We start from the raw sequence: 20517 nt of genomic DNA, 5'->3' as shown, positions 1-20517 counted from the left end.
GCCAGCTCTCTGTCCCTACCTATCACCATCTGTAGTCATGGCCTGTGTGAACAAGTGTTCTGGAAGCAGGCACACAGGGCCCTGTGAACAGGCCATTATAGGGCTGGCCATCCAGTCTGCCCCCAGTGGGGCCCAGTTCTGGGGACAGCAGCCTCATCAATAGCACCCAGAGGGTTGGACCAGATCGGATACTCTGATATGAACATGTTTTTTTTTTAATTCCCTTGTCCCCAAATGTCTCCTATAGAACTTGTTTCTTCGTTTTTTGTTTTTTGTGTTTTTTTGTTTTATTTTGTTTTTTTAAAAAAAAAAAAGGAAAAGAAAAGGAGCAAGAAAAATGGAGATATTTAGCTGAAGCCCCATAAGGACAGGACCCCAGGCCCCGACCTCCCACCTGCCAGCAGGGCACATGCTCACAGGGCCATCAGAAGGCTTTGAGGCCATATTGGTGCTCTTTGCCTCTTTCCCCTGTTTGATTAGCCTTTCTTCTGGTCAGTAGTAGCAGCCGGTGTGTTTACTGGGGTCTTATTTACCGGGTGAGATTTACACGCGGCCACGTGTTATATCTACCCAACAAAGCTGCGCGTGGGGAAGGCCCCGAGGCCTGGAACCCCCACGGCTGGTGCCTGGGGCACCAACTCCTCACTGGCCACTACTTCCCTTATTCTTCCTAAATCTGGAGGTTTTGAGTATGTTGATAGGGCTCACAAGAATTCATTGTGTCCGTAGCAGAACACTGAGGGAAGAATTACTTGCCATGGCACCACCTTGGGATAATTACCATCCCCATTTTGGCTCGTTTTATTCACTACCTTAGTGCTTTTCACACCGAGGCAGCGCTTGCTGGTCTGGGCTGGCTTGCTCTGGGTTGGTTTTCGATCTTGTCCGGTGTGGTCTGCAGCCAGCATGCGGAGGCTGCCTGGCACAGCCGTTGGACCCTGGCCTTCATGCCCACCTCGTGGACATTGCTGGCCTCGTCTGGGGATGAGGGGGGTCCCAGCGGGAGGTGGCGGCAGCTGTGCCTCACTCCTCCTGGGGACACACAGACGCCACGCGCCCACTGGCTCTCCCTCCCTGCCAGCTGCACCACCTCGTGAGTGACGACGTCTGTCTGAAGGTGGTGGAGCTCTACCTGAACGAGAAGAAGCGAGGTGCTGCAGGGGGGAACCTGTCCTCCCGCTGCGTCCGCGCTGCCAGGGAGACCAGCTACCAGTGGAAGGCTGAGCGGTGCATGGCTGATGAGAACTGCTTCAAGGTAAGGGGTGGCCACGCTCTGCCCCACGCGGGGCCAGGGCTGCAAGGAGGACACCCACGACGGGGGACGACTGGCTGCTTTGCCCCGGCCCGGGAAGCAGGCTGGGGCTGGGGCTGGCGCTGGGCCTTGACTTGGCTGCTAGCCTACCCGATAGCACAGACTTCTCTTACTGGGCCCCTGGCAGCTGGGGAAGGCAGTCCTAGATGACCGTGCAGCCTCGTTCGGGGCTTCAGCCTGTTCATCCCCCTTCCTCCCCAGGTGATGTTCCTCCAGCGCAAAGGGCAAGTGATCATGACCATCGAGCTTCTAGACACCGAAGAGGCGCAGACAGAGGACCCTGTGGAGGTCCAGGTGAGAACCACAGTCCACCTTGAACACATCGTGGGGGTTAGGGGCAGCCACGGGCAGCACCGTGGGGCCCCCCGGGCCCCCCAAAAGCCTTGTGCACACACTGGCCAGGCACCGGCTGCAACTGTCCACCCAGCGAGGCCTCAGTCGCAGCCTGACCTTCTTGGAAGCCTGAGAGGGGATGGCCACTGCACATGCCCCATCAGGAGCCAGTGTGCATGTCCAGGGCAGGAAGGCAGGTGAGAGCCAGGCCATCCTTCCCCAAAACCCTCTTCCTGGCTCCTCCCACCTGCTGCAAACACTGTCATCCCCCTTGAGCCCATGGCCTGCATGGTCACTCCGACCCTGTGGCGTGTGGCCCTGTACTCCCCGTGCCTGAAGCCCAGAGCCCTGGATCCCAGTCCCTGGTCACCAGGAGAAACCCCCTGGCCCACACTCTAGATGCACATTCCACTTGGTATCCCGGTGCCGCTAAGCCCCTAGCCTCCTTCACAGAGTAGGGCCCTCCCCACTACTGCAGCCAGTGGGGGTCCCCTTGTGGCATCCTTCCCTGTGGGCCTCAGGGCTTCCCAACAGCAGATGCTTTCCCAGACAAGTGTAGGTGGGGGTCTGTACACCCTGCTCCTTCCAGAAGTTTCCAGCAAATGTGGTTTTGTTAGGCTTGAGTCTGGAGGAGCCTGTGGCTTTTAGAAGGTGGTGAACAGAGGGAGGGTCACTTGGACACGGCAGACCATGCTCACCCCTGACCTGAGCAGCCCCTGCAAGCCCTGCCTTCTGCTCATCCCCAACTCCTGCCTGGCCTGTCCCTGCCACTCCTCGGATCCAGCTCCTCTGTGTGAAGGCCCCGCTCCCTGGGGGAGCTTGTCACGTGACGGGTGCAGAGAGGATGTCATATAGCAGGTGTGCTTATCCACCCAAGCGTGAAATGCCACAGCTGTCTACCTTGTGGCTCTGGGCAAGTGCTTCAGCCAGAGCTGCTGCCATCTGGTGGCTCCTCAGTAGCTGCCACCCTCCCGATGCTTTGGGAAACTGAGGATGAAATCCCTGGGAGCCCCTGAGCTCAGGGTCCCAGGTGAGAGGCTGGTGCCTCCAATGACACGGGCCTGTCTCCCCATGTCCCCACAGCACCTGGCTCGGTATGTGGAGCAGTATGTGGGGACCGAGGGGGCATCCAGCTCGCCCACCGAGGGCTTTCTCCTGAAGCCCGTGTTCCTGCAAAGGTAAGAGGACCCCCAGATGTGGTTCCTTCCCGGGGGACCCGCTCCCACCACCGGCAGCAGCAGGGCCCAGCACCAGGGCCTGACTGGTTTTCCCCGTGTTGCTGGCCAAAGGGTAGGGTAGTGGTTTCCACCACATCGGTCTGCATTTGTCTGACCCCGGGGAAGTCAGCCGTCTTCCCGGCGTTTACGGGCTATGAGGATTTCCCAGTCTGCAGATCCTCCTCTCGCCTCCAGGAACCTCAAGAAGTTCCGCAGGTGGCAGTGTGAGCAGGTGCGTGCCCTGCGCGGCGAGGCCAAGAGCTCCTGGAAGCGGCTGGTCGGGGTCGAGAGCGCCTGCAACGTGGACTGTCGCTTCAAGCTCAGCACCCACAAGATGATGTTCATCGTCAACTCCGAGGACTACATGTACCGCCGTGGGACCCTCTGCCGGGCCAAGCAGGTGCCCCTCTCTGCCCGGGGCCTGGGAGCCACGGCTGTCTGGGAGTGGTGTGCACCCTTTTTCCCCCCAGGATCCGGCCCACGGCTATCTGGGGCTGCCCTGACTCCCCTCCCCACCCCCTTCTGCAGGTACAACCACTGGTCCTGCTGCGTCACCACCAGCACTTTGAGGAGTGGCATGGCCGCTGGCTGGAGGACAACGTGACAGTGGAGGCGGCTGGCCTGGTGCAGGACTGGCTGATGGGCGAGGAGGACGAGGACATGGTGCCCTGCAAGACCCTCTGTGAGACGGCACACGTGCACGGCCTGCCTGTGACCCGCTACCGAGTGCAGTACAGCCGCCGCCCAGCCTCGCCCTGACTCCCTCGGTGGGCGCCATGACGCGCGGTTTGGTGCAGCCACTTCCCTGGCCCAGATGTGCATCGGGGCCTTCTCATGAACAACCTGAGGGGAGCACAGTGTCCCCCAGCCTTGCTGCTACAGGCTGCGAGCTCTAGAGGATAGGGTTGTGTCGGCTTGTGGCCCTGTGCTACCATCCCTTTCGGCTTCCCTGCTTCCTTTGGGTTTATCCCGTGCCAAACCTGACCCCTTCCTGCACTTGAACTCGGGGCTCGCTCCTTGCTGGAAGGGGGAGGATCAACACGCTGGCCGAGGAGCAAGTGATGGCCTTTATGCACCTGCTGGGCCGCTTTCATCACACGTGCCAAATCCCTAGGTGAGGGCACCACTGGTCCTTTTGTGCAGTGTCTGGAAAAGTCCGTGATGAACTGCGCGTTGGGGGGCATGTGTGGGGGAGGGGGTCGGCATTCAAGAGACCCCAACATCGAAGGAGTCGGGCCTGGGGGATCTGCTTGAAAAGCTTGTCCTTCCTGAATGGTTCTAAAAGCTTCTGGAAATTTCCCAAGCTGGGACCATGCCTGCATCTGATAGTTTGGGCATGGGCGTGGCCCTGCTAATGCGTGGGGTCCTTGGTCACTTTGAAAGCAGGAGGAGCCCTTTGGGCCAAACTGTTGAGATTCTGCTTTGGTGTCAGGATGTGGCATGGGAGGCCCCACCCTGGAAGAAATGGGACTCCAAACCCTGTGTTGACATGGCAGCCACACTCCGAGCTCCCGAGGGGAGGGGGCTCAGCCTGAAACTCCCTTGGAGCTCGAGTGGCCCCACACTGGCGGGGGGGCCAGAGGTGCGGCCATGTACCTAAGAAGGACATTCTAGAAATATATATATGCACACAAGTATTTATTCATAAGCTCTCCTAGTGGTTGTAACTTCTGCAGCAGCCAAGTCCCACGGTTCCTTGGGCAGTTGAGAGGCCCTCTTCGTGGGACTCTGCAGGTCTGCCCTTGACGTTGCCATTCCTAGAGCCACCACCTGGACAGGGGACAGGCATGAGGGGCTGAGGCGACTGCCCTACAGAGGCTTTCTGTGCCAAGAATGCCAAGCAGTCTGGGCTGGGGACCAGCTCTCTAGAATTCCTGCACCATGAAAAGTCCTGGCCGGGCTCCTGGCACCATCAGAAGGGGGTCAACCAACAGGGGCTCCAGAACCATCCCCGTGCGGCCTCCTTTCTGCCCAGCAGCAGCCCTCACCCTCCCAAAACTGAGCTGTGCCAAATATGCAGTTCTGGGGATTGGAGATGTGTTTCTAGAAGTTACCTGTGGAACTCAAGGTTTGCAAAGCCTTTGACTCGGGGTCTGGGCGATTCCAGGGCCAGTGTGCCCTGCCCAGGGTCTTCTAGCCCATGTTTGCTCAAGTGTACCAGGCACTTTGTCCACATCCTTGTTTTATAAGAAGGGAACTTACCGGAATTCCTGAACCAGACCCTCCCAGCGCCATCCTCCGGAGCCCGTGGCCCCTTCCGTGCCTCCGTGCGGCCCTGGGGTGCGGGCCACACCCCACTGAGCCCCGCCCTGCATGCTTCTAGGGAGCGTCTCTTCTGTTTTTGAAGAATTTCTGTTCTGGGGCTTGTACTTCCTTTGCAGCTGTTTTGAATGTAGTTTTTCCTTTTCTATTTATTTGCACATTAAAGTTAAAAACTAAATATTGACCTAACTCTGAAGTCCTCTTGATCATTACAGGGGCCCCCAGGGGTTGTCTGCAGCTGCGCCCCCTCGCGGCCACCCTGCACCTCCACAGGAGGGTCCTGTTTCCCCAAGGATGCCATCCCATCCAGTTTTCTGGAATGTTCATTCCCAGCTCAGGAGAGGTGTTTAAGTGTTGTGCTTGGGAAAAAATGGTGTTGGCTCTGAGCTTTCTCTACCTGCCCAGCACGGGATCTTTCCCACCCCCGGGCTCCCCTCTCCTCTCAACACACCTCCAGAGACTTTGTCATCACTCTGTACCCCCCCACCCCAGCTCACCTGGGCCTGCTCCCATCCGGCCCCGCCTCCAGGGTAGTGGGAGACCACAGCTCTTAGGGTCCTCTTAGCGGATAAGCCCTTGGGGCTCCTATCTGGCCTCCCCCCTAACTCACCCCCGGCGCCCACTGCTGGGCCTCACCCTCCCGGGCCAGGTCCCAGAGCTGAGACTGCTGCCCACCTGGCCTGTCCTCTCCTGGATGCGGCCCTCTTCCCAAGTGGCCGTTGCTGCCTTCCAGCAACCCCCTCGCCATGCACCCCACACACACATGGTGCCGCACGCCTCCCCCTCCAGAGGATCAGGGCTCCCGGGAGTTTGGCGAATGAGGCTCAGTGCTACCCCAGATGCCTCCTTGCCTCGAGCCCACGTCGAGGATGGGTCCCAGGGCCCTGGGTGCCCGCAGTCGGGCCTTCCGGTTGGAAGCTCTGGGAGGGGTGTCCTGGGGCGCGGGCCCTGGCAGCTGCTGCAGCAGCTTCCAGGAAGGACACAGGGTCCCTGGAGTTGGCGGGGCCTGTGGCTGGGGTCAGGGTCCGCAGGAGAAACAGGAGGGAGGGTCTCCTGCTGGCCGTGTTGGGAAGGGGTTGTGACCCGTGCGGGTGAGGACCTGGCCCTGTGGACACAGCCTGCAGCCTGGTGAGGCGCAGAGCAGGGGACCAGCCTGCCCTCCCCGGACTCGTGGAGGCACCAGATCCTCGGGGCCCGTTGTTCAGGCGCTGTCTGCAGCAGGCGATCGCGCCCTGATGAACAGCGCTGATGAACAAAGCAGCCCTCGGACCTCGCCGCCCTGCGCCTCCCTTCCCTCCTCCTTCCCCGAGAGGAGAGGGCAGGCGGGTGATACCTGGGGGGGAGGCTTTCCAGGGGGGCCTGATGAGCATCTATTTATCTCTTCTGCTATTTGTGAAGGGTTTGTCTCAATGGCTATTTCACAAGGTATAAGCTTTACACCTGATGTCCTGGCTGAGGAGGAGGCCGATTGTTCTGAAAAGCAAGTTGACCCGAAGGCGGTCTCAGGAGGGCGGGGTGGGGCCTGGGGGCGTAGGACCTCGGGGTAGAAGGCTGAGGGCCCGAGGGCCGGGGCCGGGGGTGTGGGCTTGAGATCTGAATGGCAGCTCTTGTGTGCCCAAGCGCCAGGGCATGGTATGATGGTGCAGCTTGGACTGCGGTCCCAGGGGCATCTGGGGCTGAGAGCGCCAGACCCCAACCCCTGGAGCCTGGTGAGGCGTGGTCAGGGCACCCTCCTCTGGGCCGGAGGTGGGTTAATGTCCCTGCCCACAGGCTGAGGCCCTGCCCGGGAATAAGGCAGACACGCGGTTGTGCGTGCCCATCTGCCTTCAAAGTACAGCATAAAGGGATCACACTTTCCACGAAGATGGTGCCCCGAGAGCTGTTGCGTTGGACGTGAGGCATCTCTCACTGACGCACCGACCTCCATCGTCCACTGGAGACCTCGAGGTGGGCCAGCATGGGCTGCGGGGGCTCCTGGGCGGGCCAGGTGGGGCTGCCGGCTTTGGGAATCCAGGTCCAGGACCATCTGCTCAGATCAGATTGCCCTTCCCCTCCCCCCCATCATTTTAAATAAGTTTTTTTTTAATTTTTATTTATTTATGATAGTCACACAGAGAGAGAGAGAGAGGCAGAGACACAGGCAGAGGGAGAAGCAGGCTCCATGCACCGGGAGCCCGACGTGGGATTCGATCCCAGGTCTCCAGGATCGCGCCCTGGGCCAAAGGCAGGCGCTAAACCGCTGCGCCACCCAGGGATCCCTAAATAACTTTTTAATTCAGTTAAAATACACATAAAATTGAGCCATTTTAAGTGTCCAGTTCAGTGGCTGTAAGTACATCCACGTGGTTATGCAACCGTCCCTCTCCAGAACTTCCCCGTCTTCCCAAACTGGGAACTCTTGTCCCCATAAAACACAGACGCCCCCGCTCCTGCCCCGGCCCCTCGCACCTGCACCCACTGCCTACTCGCTGGCTCTGAGAATCGGACCACGTCGAGGGACCTCATCTTAGTGGGGTCACATAGTATCGATGCTTTCTTGGCAGCTTATCTCACTCAGCATCACCCATGCTGTAGAATAGCTTCAATCAGATTCTTCTTCCTTTTTATTTTTTTACTTTTTTAAAGGTTTTATTTATTTATTCATGAGAGACAGAGATTGAGAGAGAGTCAGGGACACAGGCAGAGGGAGAAGCAGGCTCCATGCAGGGAGACCGACGCCGGACTCGATCCCAGGACCCCCCAGATCACGCCCGGAGCCAAAAGCAGACGCTCCACCACTGAGCCACCCAGGCGCCCCAGATTTTCTTTCCTTTTTAAAGCTGCTATCCTGCCTTTTTAATTTTTAAAAAAAGATTTATTTGAGAGAAAGAGATTGAGAGAGAGCACGAGCAGAGAGGAGGGGCAGAGGAAGAGGGAGAAGCAACCTCCCCGCTGAGCCGGGATCCCGAAGAGGGACTCGATCCCAGGACCCTGGGATCATGACTTGAGCCGAAGGCAGATGCTCAACCGACTCAGCTACCCAGGGCTTTTCTAAAATGTGAGTTTCGGGGGGCACCTGGGTGGCTCAGGTCTTGATCTCAGGGTAGTAAGTTCAAGCCCCGCATTGGGCTCCATGCTGGGCGTGGAGCTAAATAAACAATAAACAAAAAAGTGAGGTTTTTACGGATAGTGACAGATGACACAGAAAAATCCCAACAGTACACAAAAGCACACGAACGGTAGGCACCCAAGTCCCTCTCGCCAAAGGCGGCTGCCCTCAGCATCCTCCAGAAAGCCCCTGGCGCGGCAGGGGGCCCCACACATCCTGGGGGGGGGCTGCCCCCTCCTGCTGGCACAGGGTTGTTTCTGTGATGCGGCTGGGGATACACAACCCCGCCTCCACCCTGCGGAGAATACCCGCCCCCCCAACAAGTGACTTCCTGCCCGCGTGCCCCCGCCCCCCCCCCCCCCCCCGCCGCCTCCCCAGACATCGACTCCTGAGTCCAACCAGCCTCCCCCGAGTCGCCCAGCCGCCAGCCCCCCAGCCGCCCCTGCACAGGTTCCCCGTCCTGCTCCTGGAGGGCAGCAGGGGGTCCCCATCTGGGTTTCCCTGTGAGCTCAGAGGGACCTCGGTCAGGAGGTGGCTGAATTTGTCACCGGTGCCGGTGGAAACAGTCCGGAAACGGGAGACTCCCGGCTAAGACCCTGTCCCCGCCGGAACTGTCTGGGCCTGGGTCCCCCACCCTGGGCTGGGGGCCGGGACCTTGGCATCTCACCCTCAGCTGCGCCGACGCCGTCCGGGACTGCTCGGTCACTTCCTGGCCGGTCCCCGTGACCTCGAGTGTGTGGCTAGATTAGGGCTCCCAGCACCAGGACAGGCCGCATCGCTGCCCTTCTCCCACCCCTGGTTCATTTCTTCTTCCTTGCCCCCCTACCGCTGCCTCGGGGTTCTCCTGCTCTCAGACACCCCCCCCACCCCAGCAGCAGCAGCAGCCTGACCACACAGGTCGAGACCCCCCAGCGCGGAGCGGAGCACGGCGGAGGCCTCTCCCTGGAGGGGCATCAGGGGGGACTGTGTGCAGAAGAGAGGAGGACCCTCCCCCTCCCCCGCGAGCCCCTCTGAATTTTTTCACCTGCAAGGTGGGCCCGCATCTGAGTGCAGGGACGAGGAGGGGCGAGAGGAGGGTGGGTGGCTCAGGGGCCCTCTCTCCCGGGCTGGCCTGGCCACCACTCTCAGGCTGAGTTCTGGCCTTGACCGTTCCCGGGAGCCCCAGGCTGCGGATGGAGCCAGGAGGGGAGCAGAAGGGGCCTCAAGACCCAGAAGGAGGCCGAAGCTGGGCTCCTCTCTGCTCCCCAGGATAGTCGCAATAAGGCGGGGCAGCCCCCACAGAGGACCCGGGTGTCTGGGGAGGGGGGAGGACCACTCACCTGCTCTGACCTCTGACTTGGAGGCAGGGCTCTGGTCCAGCCAGCCACAGACAGGGATGGGCGGGGGGGGGGGGGGGGGGGGCTGCAGGAAGGGTGCAGAGCCCTTGCCTGGGGACGTGACCTGCAGGGCTGTCCTGGGAACGGGGGCTGCACACATGACCGGGTAGCAGGAAGCAGCCACTCAGCCGGGAGAGGCTTTCTGGGCTAGACAGAGGCTGAGGGTGGGGAATTTCCTCCCCCATCTTGCTGGCCCAGCACTGGGACCCTGTTTTTGAAACCGAGTGACTCTGGCCACCAGGCTTCCTCAGGCCACACCATGGGCCTGTCACAGGCTTGTGGGGGCAGGGACTGGTTTATCTCACTGGGGCCTGTCCAATCCTCCACTGGCACTCAGGAAGCTGGGGGTGGGGGGTCCAGCCAGGCAGGAAGCCCTAGGTCAGCCGGCCCCAGCCCAGAGCAGCCTTGGCAGCATGTGGGCCTTGGTGCTGCTCTGGCCTCTGGTTATGGGGTTCAACCTGGAAGACGACAGCCAGAGCCCCCTCACCTACGACGAGATGGGGAGCACAGGGGGAGGTAATGGTGCATGCCCTTGGGCCTTGTCTGGGGGCTGGAGGGAGGCCTAGAGTTGATGAGTGGGAGACAGGGAACTGGCTGGGAGGGGGCAGTCCTCCAACCCAGCCCGGTGCCAGGGCTGGGGGTGTCTGTCCAGCTCTGACTCACCAAGCTGGGGGCTCCTGAGAGCTGGAGCCTGGACCGGAGCCCCCAGGGAGCAGCATCCCGCAGTGGGAGGGACCGGCGGGGTGGTGGTGGGGGGGGAAACGGGGGTGACAACCGGACTCTCGACGCCTCCATCCCCTTTCCCCCAGATGGCACAGTGGGGCCCCTGAGCGGGCCCCAGGAGGGGGCCCCTCACTCGCCCCACCTGCGCAGCTTCCCCGGCCAGCCCTGGGCTAACAACAGCGAGATCTTGGAGATCCCAGAAAGCTCCCGCGCCCTGCTGCTGGGCTGGGTGGCCACGAGGCTGGTGCCCGCCGTGTACGGGCTGGCGCTGCTGGTGGGGCTGCCGGCCAACGGCCTGGCGCTCTGGGTGCTGGCCACGCGGGTGCCGCGGCTGCCCTCCACCACGCTGCTCATGAACCTGGCGGCCGCCGACCTGCTGCTGGCCTTGACGCTGCCGCTGCGCATCGCCTACCACCTGCAGGACCGCCACTGGCCCTTCGGCGAGGCGGCCTGCCGCGCCACCACGGCGGCGCTCTACGGGCACATGTACGGCTCGGTGCTGCTGCTGGCGGCCATCAGCCTGGACCGCTACCTCGGCGTGGTGCACCCGCTGCGAGCCCTCACGCTGCGCGGCTGGCGCCTGGCCGCCGGGCTCTGCGCGCTGGCCTGGCTGGCGGCCGCCGCCCTGGCGCTGCCCCTGGCGCTGCAGCAGCAGACCTTCCGGCTGGCGCGGCCGCCCCGCGTGCTGTGCCACGACGCGCTGCCCGCGGGCGCCCAGGCCTCCTACTGGCGACCCGCCTTCCTGTGCCTGGCCGTGCTCGGCTGCTTCGTGCCGCTGCTCGTCGTGCTGCTGAGCTACGCGGCCGCGCTGTGCGCGCTGGCGGCCGGCGGCCCGCGCTACGGCCACGCGCTGGGGCTCACGGCGCTGGTGCTCGCCTCGGCCCTGGCCTTCTTCGTCCCCAGCAACACGCTGCTGCTGCTGCACTACTCGGACCCGGGCCCGGACGCCTGGGGGGACCTGTACGCGGCCTACGTGCCCAGCCTGGCGCTCAGCACCCTCAACAGCTGCGTGGATCCCTTCATCTACTACTACGTGTCCGCGGAGTTCAGGGACAAGGTGCGGGAGAGGCTGCTCTGCTGGGCCCCGGGCGCCTCGGCGGCCTCCAGGGACGGGGCCACCCAGGGCACCGGCACCCGCTCCACCTCGCTGGTGTGACGGGCCCCGGGAGGCGGGGCAGACGGAGAGGGGGTTGCACGGGCCGAGCGGGGTCCCCTCCCAGTTCCTGTCTACAGGGACGCCCTGAAGGTGAGCTGCTGTGAAATAGGGGCTTTGCAGGTACTGTTGAAATTGGGTCACACCGGAGGAGGGGAGAGCCTAAATCCGCTGTGACCAGTGTCCTTATAAGGAGAGGACGCACATACACACCGGGAAGGAGGCCATCTGACCACGAAGGCGGACATTGGGGTGACGCAGCCACAGCCAGAGAACACGACGCCGGCCAGACGCCGCCAGAAACCGACCGCCCAAGCCTCGCTCCCTCAGAGCCCCCGGAAGATGCCAACCCCGCCCACGCCTTGATCTCAAGCTTCCGGCCTCCAGAACTGTCAGAGAAATAAATTTCTGTTGTCTTAAGTCACCTGTTCTGTGGTATTTGGCTACAGCAGTGCCAAGAAACTAACATATGGGCTAAATGCAGATTCCCAGGTCCGGCCAGCTCCCTCGTGTCCCAGGTGGGGCAGAGGGGTTGCCGAGGCCACTCTAGAGCTGCTGCAGGACCCCCACCCGGGAGGCTGCTCCGGCTGCCCACCCCGTCATGGCCCAGGTGGCCAGGAGGCTAGACGGCAGTCCTCCTTCCCCAAAGCCCAGGGCCTAGCTCCGGGACAGGCTCCCGGGTTTGGGGCATCTCCTGAACAGTCACTGAGGAGGCCCTCATCTGCTCCCCAAAACCTGGTGTGGCCTGGCATGGGGATCTACAGGATTGTCTTTTGCTGTCACCCTGGCTGCAGGATGGCACCTCTTCCCGTCAACCTGAGATCTGAATCCTTTTCTTGATGTTAATGTCTCCCACCACCCCAGGACCAGGTGGGTGGGCATCTGGAGGGTGGACGGGTAAGGCCTGGGGGTGAGGGCTACAGCCCTGCCACCCCCACCCCAGCTGTTTACCAGGTTCTGAGCTGTTCTGGAGTGTGTATTGGGGTTGGGGGGATACCACTGGGGGAAGGGTAGCCACTGCCTCCACACCGAAGAGCAGCATGGGGCACTCTGTCCGGAGCCACAGGGGCATCAACTGTGGGAGTAAGCAGGTTCCCCCAAGGCAGAGGCAGGTGGGGGCTGTTCCTGGCTTCCCCATGGGGCCCATATGCATCTGGTCTAGGGAAAAACCAACCAGGGGGCATGCAGCCCCAGGACACACGCGAGGAGCCTGGGGAAGTGTTAGGAGAGCGAAGCATACCCATGTCAAGAGCCTGGTTGATGATGTACGAATTTTCCAAGCGGTTACTTCCAGGGGAGGCTGGGTAAGGGGTACCTGGGATCCTCTCTGTCCTGGCAGCATTTCTTACAAATGCATGGGAGTCTGCGATTAGGTTGGGGTGCAGGTGTTCGAAACGTTCCTCCCCACCCAGCTCTGAAAGGCTGAGCTGGAGACCAGGGAACAGAGGTGTTGGGGGCCTGACAGGAGCAGGGGCTCCAGCCCTCAGTGCTGCCCCCCCAGAGGCCAAAGTCTGGCTGTGACTCTGGAAATGAGCTTTTATTATAGGAGCGGCCTCCGCAGGGAGCGGGCCCAGGGCCCAGGAACTGTCCCTTGTAGGCTGGTGGGGGTGAGCGGCGCGGGAAAGTGGCCGGCGCTGCACGCTGGGGACCCACTGGCTGGAGGTCAGAGACGAGCAGCACCGGCTGCAATAAATACCACCGCGAAGGGGAGAAGACAAGCTGCACGGGAGCAAAGAGAGGCAGGCATCCCCTGAGGGTTACAAAGAGGAATGTGGGAGGGTCCCCCGACGAAGGCAGGCCTGGGTGCAGAGCTGGGGCTCCCTCCCAGGATGCTGGAAGAGGGCAGTTCCCCGTGTGGGGTCCCGGGAGCTCAGGGGCTCAGGGGGTGAGACCCTGGGGTGGGTATCGACCTAGTCCTGGAGGCAGGAAGCTGAAGGCGCCTCTGTCAGAGCCCGCGGCTCTCCAAGGGCCTGGCACTGTCAGGACCAAACATTCAGGGACCCCTGCGGTGAGATGGGGAGGGGTGTGTGTGGGGACTGTGACCATTATGGGACAATTTGAGGTCTAGGTCCAGGGGCTCAGCAGCCAGGTGCCCCAAAGGGGGCCAGACCTTTGCATTTTGGAGAAAGGCAGCCTATTTCACTTGGAAGTTGCTGACAGAGGCCTTTGGCCGCAGGTCCTTCCCAGGAATTCCACCCCTGCCCCCGGAGCAGGAGCTGCTCTGGCCCGAGGAGGGGTGCAGCCAGTCCCAGGTGCAGGTGGGGAGGTGGGGGGATCGAGGCCGACCCCCTGGTTGAGGGAAGGCTGGGAGGAGGCCTGTCATCCATCGAGGCAGGTCTCTGCGTTCCGTGTATCAGGTTCATTTGGAGGCTGGAGTCACCTGGAGCGGGGTCCGCCCGCCCACCAGAGGGGCAAGGGAGCTCTCCCCTCAGTGGCCCCCTTCCGGGGGGGCAGGCAGGGACAGGACGCAGCCAGATCAAGTCCTCTTGCTTGGAGCATTAGGAAGAGAAGCCACTCTGACTGGAGAGAGAAAAGAGAAAGACACCGTGGGCTGCCAGGCCTTCCGGGGGCCAGCGTGCCCTCGGCTGGAGCCGCCTCCACGTCATGGGGCAGGTGCATGTCCCCTGAAGAGGACCCTTAGGACCCTGCCCACTGCCACCGGGGCACGGCGATGGGACAGGTTATTCACTTCTGGTACACACAACAACGCGGATGGGAGGCAAGTGAGAAAAGCCAGTCTCCAAAGGACTCCCGTTTCCACAGCATTCCCCAACGACACTGGGGGGGGGGGGCCGGGTGGGCGTGGCTGTAAAGGGACAGCCGGTCTGTATCTTGACCAAGGCGGTGACGGCACAAAGCCACCCGTAGGGGAGAACTGCAGAGTCAGTTGTGACAGTGGTGAAAAATGAACAACCAACTGAAAAGGGATATATATGGTGATCCCCGGAGTGGAATCGAAATGGAATCCTAAAAAAAATATTCAATAGAGACAAAAGGAGCCACGGAGGACAAAACAGAACAAATACTGAAACCAGAGCCATTAGCCCAGCTCTACCAATAATTATATTAAGCGCACACGGAGTAAGAGCCCTAGTGCCTGGTGTGGAGGATGCGGCCCTGAGCCTCCGGGACTTTGGTGGGCACTCGTGGAAGCATTCCCACTGGGTGTGCCAAAACCCTGCCTTTGCCACGGACATGTGTCGGGGAGACCCGCCAAGGCAGGCAGGACCTAGGGGGACACAGTCTGAGGCCTGACAGTACAGCAAGCCCCAGGAGCTGGCACGTACCTGAGCTGATAAACTCAACACGTTGCTTAAACCTCTTGAGTTTGCTGTAACTTAGAAAAGTTCGCCTCCTCCAGGAAGTCTGCCCGGCAGCCATTTCCCAGCCTCACCCCACAGGGCTCTCTGGTCTCCCACCCACTTCCCCTTCCCTTCCCTGGAGTGACAAAGATTCTCTGATCAAAAGCCACTCAGGGGGATCCCTGGGTGGCTCAGTGGTTTCGCGCCTGCCTTTGGCCCAGGGCGCGGTCCTGGAGTCCCGGGATCGAGTCCTGCGTCGGGCTCCCTGCATGGAGCCTGCTTCTCCCTCTCCCTCTGCCTGTGTCTCTGCCTCTCTCTCTATCTCTCTCTATGTCTATCATAAATAAATAAAAATAAATTTTAAAAAAAGCCACTCAGGCTCCTCTTTTTCGACTAGGTCTCCACTTCTGGGCTTTGGGGTTCATTCATCTCAGCACTGTCCAATTACAGCAAGACCCCTGCTACGTCGGCTTAGGCTGGAATGCCTCACTCCATACCTAGTCACCCTCCATATCCAGTCAGCTCCCTCCTCCCCACCAGCCCTGGGGCATTGTCTGACACCCTGGCCTGCCTTTTGGGGGGGATGCTGTTAGGTGGGGTCAGTCAGAACTCTCCCTTCATCCCTGATGTTTCCGGTCAGTAATTCTTCGTTCATGGACCCCACGCTGGTCCTTGACTATAAATCTCCATTCTTTCTTGTACCATTCAAACTGGGTCCTGGCTTCCTCTCCACTGTAAGGCCCCACCGCATGGTCCTGCTATTGGTCCCCAGTGACCCTTCCCTTGAACAAAGTCTTCCTTGCCATCTTAACAAGCATCGTGAATAATTTCTTTAACAGGGTCCCAGGGCAGCCCATAGACAGGTCTGTCCTGGGGTCGCGTCCTTGGGAAGGCTCAGCCTCACTGCGCTCCTACAGGCTGTTCTCTGATGTGTGTTGGACAGACAGTGGGGGATGGGGTCAGGAGAGAAGAGATCCCTGCAGGGGGCCACCTGCCTAGGCCCTGGGAGACTGGAGCCTGCAGCCCCCTGGCCACTGTGTCCTTGGTAAGGACTCAGCTTGGGTCTGACCTCTGGGACCCCAGCTCTCCCTGGATACAGGTAGTGCATCTCCCTATCCTCTTCATCACCACCTCCTCCTCCCCCTCCTCCCCATCACCTTGTCTCTCTCCTACCTAGTTCCTGGAAACCTGCAGGCTGACCCATCTATTGGTCACTCCCACTTCCTGTCAGGTGCAGGGCCAGTAGGGGGAGGGAATTGAGGGGCTTGGCTCTCACCTGTCCTCTGCCTCCCCCTCCAAGTCCATCACCTCATGGCCATGGCTGGCTGCCAGGTGCCCAGAGTCCGGGGGCACTGGGTCATAGTCGTAACTGTATGACGCAGAGGCCGGTGTCAGCTGCTCTGGAAGGAAGGGGGGCTCAGTCGGTAGGAGGGCACTGGAGGGGGACCATCTGGATGGCAGATAGCCCAGAGAGACCATAAAGAGGAGATCTATGGCCCAGAGCAACAGGCAGGAGGTGAGAGATTACAAGGGTGGGGGAAGGGGACACAGAGCTCAGAGATATGTAGTCCCAGAAAAGCACAAACTTGGGGTGGGGATGGGGAGAGACTCAAGCAAGACTGAGGAGATGCAGAAACCCTGATGCAAGGAACCAGAGATGGAGAGGACACAAGGCCTAAGGAACAGAGCGTGACAGTCCTGAGTCCAAAGACAGAGAGTCAGAGATGAGAGATGCAGGGGCCACTTCTGTTAGGATCAGGGAGAGACAGGGAATGGAGGACTGTGACAGTCAGGGAGTGGGGGAAGAGGAGGGGAGAGGAGAGGAGGGGAGACGGAGTGACACTAGACAGGAGGGAGAAGGTGACAGGGAAGAGAAGGTGATGTGAGGAGGAGGTGGTGGGAGGTGGAGGATGAAGGTGATGGGAGGAGGTGATGGGGCAGAGGAGGTGGGGATGGGGAGGAGGAGGGGGTGATGGAGAGGAGGAGGATGTGATAAAGAGAGGGGTGCATTATTTGTATCCAGGGATAGCTGGGGTCCCAGACCCAGCTGGGTCCTCACCGAGGGCACAGTGGCCAGGGGGTGCAGGCTCCAATCTCGCGCGGCCTAGGCAGGCGGCTTCCTGCAGGTGGCAGGCGCTGGTGTAGACGACACCGTTGGAGCCGCACACCGGGTCCCCGCGGGCGCTACAGTCCCGGGCGCAGCCACAGCGCAAAATCTTCGCCCCCTCCTCTGGGGCGGCCGCAGGACCTCGCTCGCCCGGGGACCACCCTGGGGGCGAGGTGAAGTCGGCAGGGTCTCCGGAACCCCAATCCCCACCTGGCCCGCGCTTCCCACCAGGCCTGGAGTGGAGGAAAGTCCCTGGGGCGGGGCTACTACCTTCGACAGGGTGGCGACTGGTGTTCGACAGTTACTGGGAGTCCCTGAGCCCTGACCTGCTGGAATTTCATGCAAGTATTTGCCCAGTACTTGCAAAAACAACTGAAGCTATCAACCAAAGCAATCTAAACCTATTTCAAGTATGTTTGAAAAATAAAAAGGTTTTGAAGGATCCCCACAGCCCCACCCAGCCCTTTGCTGCGGCCACCCTCGGAGCTCATGGCCAGGGCCCTGCAGTCCCTACACCTCTGGTTTGTGGACGAAGGAAGGGGCACCACGGGTTCTGCTCTGGGCGCCCGCACCCCGCTCGGCCCCGCCCTCTCCCCATCTCACTTTCACGCCTCTAGGCCCCGCCCCCGCAAGCCCGCCCCAGCCCCTCGGCCCCGCCCCTCTCGCTCGGCTCCGCCCCCTCTCGCTCAGCCACGCCCCCTTCTGTGCCCGCCCACAGCCGCTCGGCCCCGCCCCCTCTCGCTCGGCCACGCCCCCTTCGGTGCCCGCCCACAGCCCCTCGGCCCTGTCCCCAGAATGAGCCAGCTTGTCCTCCTTCCTTTACCCAGCTGTCCTCTGCCTGGAGACCCCGCTCCCCCGCTCGCACCTGAGCTCCCGAAGGGCGAAGGGCGGTCGCGGTGGCTGGGGGTAGGGGAGGCAGCAGCCCGCGCACTCACCGGGGCCCTGAGCCGGGGCGCGCTCCACCTCGTTGCACGCGGGCCCAGCGCACAGCTCCCGGGCAAGCGGACTGCGCGAGCTGACGTTATAGAACCGCGTGGCTTCGAACGCTGCGGGACGAGGCAGGGGAGGAGTGACCAACTGATGGGGTGACAAGGTGAGGAACTGAGCTGAGGGTGCGGGTGGGCGCGGGCCTACCAGGCTCGTAGTAGTCGTACACAGAGACGGGCAGCGCAGACGTCCTGCCCACAACATGCTCACGCAGCGCGCGGAACCGCACGCAGGTCAGGCACCGGCTGGGGATCTGTGGGGTTAGCAGACGGGCTCAGGCCTGGCTGGGGCCACTAGGTTCAGGGATGAGCGACAGCCCCTACTATGCCTCAAAGCATGTGCCCAGAACTGGCTGATTTTCAGGGTACCCAGGAGGCGTGAAAAACAGAAACTTGATTCCACTTAGTTGTGTGGGTCCTTCCAGTCTACGTGTTAGAACACCTGGTCTTTCACTCCTCACTCCCACCCTCCCCTCCCCCAGCCCCTGGCAACCACAAGCCTGCTCTGTGTGTCTCTATGGATTCACCTGTTCTGGACTTTTCATATACATGGGATTATGCGCTAGGAAGCCTTTGTGTCTGGTGTTCAGGTTCACCCACACATCAGTGCTACATACACTCCTTTTTATACCTGAATACTATTCCATCCCCTCCCAATTTTTTCCACCCAGGTGAGCTGGCTGGGGCACAAAGCCACCAGCTGTACCAGCTCTGCCTGGATTTATTGTCTCTGTTTCTTTTTCACCATATGAGATGGTTGCAGGAACCACACTGGGCCATGACAGCTCCGCCCTCACCAACACGGCTGCTGCAGAAGCCTCCACCCCTGCGCCCAGTCCCACCCCAGTGACAGTAGTACCTCATCAAAGTAGAAGAGGACTCTGCGTCCAGCCACCTCGTACCTCTTCAGCGTGAAATGCTTGTCAAAGAGCAGCTGGCGAGGAAGCCAGAGGTCAGGGTCCATCCACCCAGCACCTCTGTCCCCAGCGCTTGCTTCCTCCCCAGTCTCTGTGGGGCCGACACTGGTCAGGGGGAGGTGGGCCAGGTTCGGAAGGAAGCCAAGGCCCCAGAGGCCGGCGGCTTGGCTGTGGCCCTCCAGCAAGTCCCCACGGGTCAGTGCTACCCAGGCCCTGCCAGCCCACCCAGCACCTGGGACAGGGTATGCGAGGCTGGTTACAGCTACCCTGAGCTCCCACCTTCCCTCCCTTTCCCTTCCTGTAGCCTCCCTCCATCTGGCCCTAGCCCTAGGCTAGGCCTCCCTGTGACATCCGAGGTGCCCAGCTGAGCCCTGCCACCTGCTTTTACCTCACCTGCAACATTCAACTGCCATCAGCCTGGGACTTCATAGTTTTGGAAACATAAACCCACGGCCTCTGTACTGGTCTTTCTTACCCTGGTGCTCTGCGCCACCTCCCTGGTCACCTCCACCCTCCAGGACTGGCCTGCCTTTCCTGCTTTATTCTCCCCACACTGCAGACCTTCTCCTGCCTTGGGCAAGACCACACCCACCACATGGGACGGGTCTCTCTTGAGTTTGGGGGTAGTGACAAGTTTCTGGAGAACCAGGGCTGAGGGTACCCTCTGGCACCCCACCTTGTCCCTAAAGCACATCCATGTTTGCTGACTCCCTCCTCCCCCACCTGCCCCCCAGCAGGTGACCAGCCCCAAGGCATCAACTTTGCCGAATAAAAAAAATAAATTATAAAGAGCAGGGAATTTGCAACCCGGACAGGGCAGTCCGCTGGAGACCCCACCTGGCTCCTGCCTGCCGGCGCCACCTCACCTGCTCCAGGCTCTCGATGTCCACCCGGAAGCCAGAGAGCAGAGGCACCTCCAGGACGGCCATATTGGAGGACCCTGCATGCAGCCACCTTTCAACGAGAGGAGAGACAGGCCCTCGAGCTCAAGCCCTGTGGTGGAATTCATGGCCCCCTGTGACATGCACAGTCCCAGCAGCTGAAGTCCTGGGGGAGCCCACCCCAGGTCTGGCTGGGTGGCCCCTCTGTACACACACAGCTGGCCGGGTCATCGGTCGGCCCATTTCACAGCTGAGACTCTAAGACCGGAAAGAGAGGGCTTGGCCGAGGGTTCTGGGCCTGACCCAGGTCTACTGACTCTGGGTCGTGCTTGCCCCAAACCCCATGCTATGTCCCCAGCACAGGAAGCAGCTCCATGGGGGCCACGGGAGCCCAAGTGACTGGGCATCTCTAGCCAGCCCTAGTTTCCCCTTCTATGACATGAGGTAGGCATGACTGGCCTCTGGGGCCTGCTACATGACAGGCCCTCCCAGTGCCAGGTGCTGGTGACAAAGGAGGGTGGCTGACATTCACAGAGGAGCCTGCAGACTGTGGGCCTGAGGGCCTGTGGTGGCCACAGCTCCTGGGGAGGCTTCTGGTGGGGCTGTGGCCTGAGCAAGCCCATATCTGGATGGCACATCCTGATTCTTTCTGACACAGCTGAAAGCGGAACAGATGTCTCCAGCAGGCCTGATGGGGCCAGAGAGTTGGGGCCAGCCAGGCTGCTTCCTGCTGCCCCTACCCCAGTTGATGGCAGGTTGAGGGTCCCGGTAGAGGAGGGTGGCCCAGGCAGCTCCAATGGGCTTGGGAGGCCATGACAACCATCCACCTTTGGGCTCCCAAATCATCACCATGGCAATAA

General features: G+C 61.1%; 3 protein-coding genes and 1 long non-coding RNA gene across 14 annotated transcripts in view; 3 read left to right on the top strand and 1 right to left on the bottom strand.

Annotated features, from left to right (window-relative positions):
• SIN3B (SIN3 transcription regulator family member B) overlaps positions 1-5313 on the top strand; it is a 39428-nt gene extending 34115 nt beyond the window's left edge. For both annotated transcript variants that reach the window (XM_077859516.1, XM_077859515.1), the window contains exons 15-19: positions 1082-1255; positions 1514-1606; positions 2729-2823; positions 3058-3262; positions 3391-5313. In XM_077859516.1, coding sequence (XP_077715642.1) covers positions 1082-1255; positions 1514-1606; positions 2729-2823; positions 3058-3262; positions 3391-3621 — 798 coding nt within the window. In that variant the 3' untranslated portion in view covers positions 3622-5313. The remainder of the gene's footprint in view (positions 1-1081; positions 1256-1513; positions 1607-2728; positions 2824-3057; positions 3263-3390) is intronic.
• A 3483-nt stretch (positions 5314-8796) lies between these two features.
• F2RL3 (F2R like thrombin or trypsin receptor 3) lies at positions 8797-11888 on the top strand. The gene is made up of 2 exons (XM_077859509.1): positions 8797-10104; positions 10398-11888. Exons 1-2 carry the CDS (start codon positions 10002-10004, stop codon positions 11465-11467), a joined length of 1173 nt encoding a protein of 390 aa, XP_077715635.1. The 5' UTR covers positions 8797-10001; the 3' UTR covers positions 11468-11888.
• Positions 11889-12982: 1094 nt separating this feature from the next.
• The window catches only part of CPAMD8 (C3 and PZP like alpha-2-macroglobulin domain containing 8), a 76025-nt gene continuing 68490 nt past the window's right edge, over positions 12983-20517 (bottom strand). For 5 of the 8 annotated variants that reach the window (XM_077859504.1, XM_077859502.1, XM_077859505.1 and 2 more), the window contains 7 exons: positions 19643-19730; positions 18719-18793; positions 18008-18113; positions 17809-17919; positions 16826-17035; positions 16043-16166; positions 12983-13984 (listed from right to left, as the gene is read on the bottom strand). In XM_077859504.1, coding sequence (XP_077715630.1) covers positions 13963-13984; positions 16043-16166; positions 16826-17035; positions 17809-17919; positions 18008-18113; positions 18719-18793; positions 19643-19730 — 736 coding nt within the window. In that variant the 3' untranslated portion in view covers positions 12983-13962. Of the gene's footprint in view, positions 13985-16042; positions 16167-16825; positions 17036-17808; positions 17920-18007; positions 18114-18718; positions 18794-19642; positions 19916-20517 lie in introns of those variants that run through there. The other 3 variants (XR_013358057.1, XR_013358058.1, XM_077859507.1) reach the window with 3 other exon arrangements.
• LOC144290359 (uncharacterized) lies at positions 17813-19237 on the top strand. 3 transcript variants are annotated; one of them, XR_013358060.1, is made up of 3 exons: positions 17813-17966; positions 18623-18811; positions 19081-19237. It is a non-coding gene; the product is annotated as an uncharacterized LOC144290359 (long non-coding RNA). The 3 variants fall into 3 exon arrangements; XR_013358059.1 differs by having other exon boundaries at positions 17817-17966; positions 18613-18811; XR_013358061.1 differs by having other exon boundaries at positions 17954-18093; positions 18613-18811.

The sequence above is a fragment of the Canis aureus genome, chromosome 19 (assembly GCF_053574225.1).
Source record: "Canis aureus isolate CA01 chromosome 19, VMU_Caureus_v.1.0, whole genome shotgun sequence".
Classification (NCBI taxonomy): Eukaryota; Metazoa; Chordata; class Mammalia; order Carnivora; family Canidae; genus Canis; species Canis aureus.
This window is presented reverse-complemented; position numbering and strand designations above follow the sequence as displayed.